Below are 3557 nucleotides of genomic sequence, written 5' to 3'. Positions count from 1 at the left end.
AGAGGTGTCTTGCTTCGTCCTAAAGGGGCTATCCCGCTCGTTACACGGCTACTTGCCAAAACAAAAAAAGAAATTCACACTGTGTGTCTTTTTACAATTTATTTGTTACCAGCATTCGTAGTGTTGATCAGCAGAGAAATAGTCCGCCAAAGACGTTGACGTCGCTTAGCAACCGAATCCGCTGGGGTTAATAAGTTACCAGACTACTTGTGGAGTGATACAAAAAAATAATAATAATAATAATGAATGAAAAAAATCCACTTTCCTTGACAGGTCATTATATGCTTAGCAACGGTCATTATTGGAAAATAATAAGTCGGGAAGGCCCACTTTATTAATATATATACTAATATGTACTAATATACACTGCACCAGCACTATATTCTATTCATATATACTATATTAATATATACTAAGGCATACCAGCCCAACACTATATTCTATTCATATATACTATATTCATGTATACTATATTAATATATACTAAGGCATAGCAGCCCAACACTATACTATACTTAGATATGCTACTATTTCCCAGCCCAACACTATACTAATGTGTGTAGAGAACCAGGCAGTGGCTGAATGCGTTGTGCTGATATTGGATATTGAGAGCAGAGCTACAGTGAAGATGAAGGCTGTTATTATTCAAGTGTATTCAATCTTAGTTATAGTATATTTATATTCTGTTGGTTTCGTGTTTCCAGGAAGAAGTTTAAGACCCGGTCTGGGGACACCGTGCGCCTCATGGATCTCCTGGACGAGGGACTGAAGCGCTCCATGGACAAGCTGCTGGACAAGGAGAGGGACAAGGTTCGAGTTAGCTCTAGCTATGCTAACAGTATGTACCTGTTATGTCCAGAGGAGCGATAGCTAGGTTAGCTTTAGCTGTGCTAGCTGTTTCTAGGTAAACTGTCGCTATGCTCACTGTAGCTAGCAAGCACCTGTTGTACTCCTGGTGTTTTGAGTCCAGAGGGGCTATGCTAAGTTAGCGGTAGCTACGCTAACGGTATGTCCCTGTGGTTCTCCAGGTGCGGAGACCAGAGGAGCAATGCCAGGTTAGCGGTAGCTATGCTATGCTAGGTTAGCGGTAGCTATGCTAGGTTAGCGGTAGCTACGCTAAGAGTATTTCGATGTGGTTCCCCAGGTGCTGAGCCCAAGGGAGCTATGCTAGGTTAGCGGTAGCTATGCTAACAGTATGTCGATGTGGTTCTCCAGGTGCTGACCCCGGAGGTGCTATGCTAGGTTAGCGGTAGCTATGCTAGGTTAGCGGTAGCTAAGCTAACGGTATGTCCCTGTGGTTCTCCAGGTGCTGACCCCGGAGGAGCTGACCCAGGCCCAGCGGTCGGTGGCGTTCGGCTGCATTAAGTACGCCGACCTCTCCCACAACCGCATCAACGACTACGTGTTCTCCTTCGACAAGATGCTGACGACCGCGGGAACACCGCCGCCTACCTGCTGTACGCACTCACACGCATCAGGTGAGTGGCCTCCACATAGAGTACTCTGCTTCCTCAGCCTAAAGTACTGCCGGGAGAAACCTCCTTCACAGTAAAAGTCAGCGTAAGATTCCTCCCTTAAGACCCCTCATTCAAAGTAAAGGTCCTCTGTTCAGAAAACCCAGTCCTCTGGTGACAGCAATCCTCCAGAGTAAAAGTCCTCTGGGGAGAACACTCCTCCAGAGTAAAAGTCCTCTGATGAGAACACTCCTCCAGAGTAAAAGTCCTCTGGTGACCACACTCCTCCAGATTAAAAGTCCTCTGGTGACCACACTCCTCCAGAGTAAAAGTCCTCTGGTGACCCCTGTCCTCCAGAGTAAAAGCCCCCCCGCAGAGCCCCGCTGCAGTAACGGTCCCCATTGTTGTCCTCTAACCCTCTCCCTGGTGGTCCTCAGGTCCATCTCGCGGCTGGCCAGCCTGGACGGCGGGGCGCTGGCGGCGGCGGCGGCCTCCACCCCCATCCTGCTGGACCACGAGAAGGAGTGGAAGCTGGGCAAGTGCATCCTGCGCTTCCCCGAGGTGCTGAACAAGATCCTGGAGGACCTGCTCCTGCACGGCCTGTGCGACTACCTGTACGAGCTGGCCACCACCTTCACCGAGTTCTACGACAGCTGCTACTGCGTGGAGAAGGACCGGCAGACCGGTACGTCTGGGGCCGGGGACCCCCGGGCCCGCCTGGGGTTCTGCTCTGGGTTTGATCTCCTCTGTTGACTCTTTGGTGACTGTTGTTAACCCCTCGCTCTCTCTCTCTGTCTATGTCTCTCTTCCTCCCTCTCTCTCTCTCTCTCTCTGTCTCTCTGTCTCTCCCTGTGTGTTTTTCTCTCTCTCTCTCTCTCTCTCTCTCTCTCTCTCTCTCTCTCTCTCTCTCTCTCTCTCTGTGTCTCTCTCTCTCTCTCTCTCTCTCTCTCTCTGTGTCTCTCTCTCTCTCTGTGTGTCTCTCTCTCCCCTCCCTCTGTCACTCTTTTTTCTCTCTCTCTGTGTGTCTCTCTCTCCCCTCCCTCTGTCACTCTTTTTTCTCTCTCTCTCTGTCTCTCTCTCTCTCTCTCTCTCTCTCTCTCTCTCTCTGTGTGTGTCTCTCTCTCTCCCCTCCCTCTGTCACTCTTTTTTTCTCTCTCTGTCTCTCCCTGTGTTTTTCTCTCTCTCTCTCTCTCTCTCTCTCTCTCTCTCTCTCTCTCTCTCTCTCTCTCTCTCTGTGTCTCTCTCTCTCCCCTCCCTCTGTCACTCTTTTTCTCTCTCTCTCTCTCTCTCTCTCTCTCTCTCTCTCTCTCTCTCTGTGTCTCTCTCTCTCCCCTCCCTCTGTCACTCTTTTTTTCTCTCTCTGTCTCTCCCTGTGTTTTTCTCTCTCTCTCTCTCTCTCTCTCTCTCTCTCTCTCTCTCTCTCTCTCTCTGTGTCTCTCTCTCTCCCCTCCCTCTGTCACTCTTTTTTTCTCTCTCTCTCTCTCTCTCTCTCTCTCTCTCCCCCCTCCCTCTGTCACTCTTTTTTTCTCTCTCTCTCTCTCTCTCTCCCCCCTCCCTCTGTCACTCTTTTTTTCTCTCTCTCTCTGTCTCTCCCTCTCCCTGTGTGTTTTTCTATGTGTCTGTGTCTCTCTCTCTCTCTCTCTCTCTCTCTCTCTCTCTCTCTCTCTCTAGGTGAGGTGGTGACGGTGAACATGTGGAGGATGCTGCTGTGTGAAGCCACGGCGACCATCATGGCGAAGGGCTTCGACATCCTGGGCATCACGCCCGTCAGCAGGATGTGATGTCGCCGCTCGCAACTCTCGCAATAAATACTGAAACCCACTCCTCCGCTCCGGATCGCCTTCTTGAGAACGGTTCTGCCGCCGGCGTTCCGTTCATCGTTGATCCTCCTTTTAATGGTGTCATCTCTCACTCTCTTATGGGTGACCTTGTCGCCGGAGTGTTCTATCGCTCTCTCCGAGGCGGAGTTAAGGTTCCGTTTATAGACACCGCTTTAGATTCATAGAAACACCTTGCGGTATCTAACAGCTGTACTCTTTATTTTACTAAACACAACACCTGTGTGTGTGTGTGTGTGTGTGTGTGTGTGTGTGTGTGTGTGTG

The 3557-nt window shown here is 50.0% G+C and overlaps 1 protein-coding gene across 1 annotated transcript; it reads left to right on the top strand.

The window, feature by feature from the left end:
* The first annotated feature begins 707 nt into the window (after positions 1-707).
* LOC311373294 (arginine--tRNA ligase, cytoplasmic-like) lies at positions 708-3275 on the top strand. Its single transcript, XM_084490084.1, has 4 exons — positions 708-810; positions 1307-1478; positions 1892-2139; positions 3126-3275. The coding sequence occupies exons 1-3, from the start codon at positions 745-747 to the stop codon at positions 2020-2022; spliced, it is 369 nt and encodes a 122-aa protein (XP_084346210.1). The 5' UTR covers positions 708-744; the 3' UTR covers positions 2023-2139; positions 3126-3275.
* The last annotated feature ends 282 nt before the right edge of the window (positions 3276-3557 follow it).

The sequence above is a fragment of the Micromesistius poutassou genome, assembly GCF_964030765.1.
Source record: "Micromesistius poutassou genome assembly, contig: SCAFFOLD_5550, whole genome shotgun sequence".
NCBI lineage: Eukaryota > Metazoa > Chordata > Actinopteri > Gadiformes > Gadidae > Micromesistius > Micromesistius poutassou.
Note: the sequence above shows the minus strand (reverse complement) of the source record. Positions and strands in the feature narration are given on the sequence as shown.

What these genes read in the sequence shown, in the direction of transcription:
- LOC311373294 (XM_084490084.1), top strand. Translation starts at nt 745, where the DNA reads ATGGATCTCCTGGACGAGGGACTGAAGCGCTCCATGGACAAGCTGCTG. An exon ending in TGGACAAGGAGAGGGACAAG is followed by an intron (nt 811 to 1,306) that starts GTTCGAGTTAGC and finishes GTGGTTCTCCAG; the next exon opens with GTGCTGACCCCGGAGGAGCT. An exon ending in TACGCACTCACACGCATCAG is followed by an intron (nt 1,479 to 1,891) that starts GTGAGTGGCCTC and finishes GGTGGTCCTCAG; the next exon opens with GTCCATCTCGCGGCTGGCCA.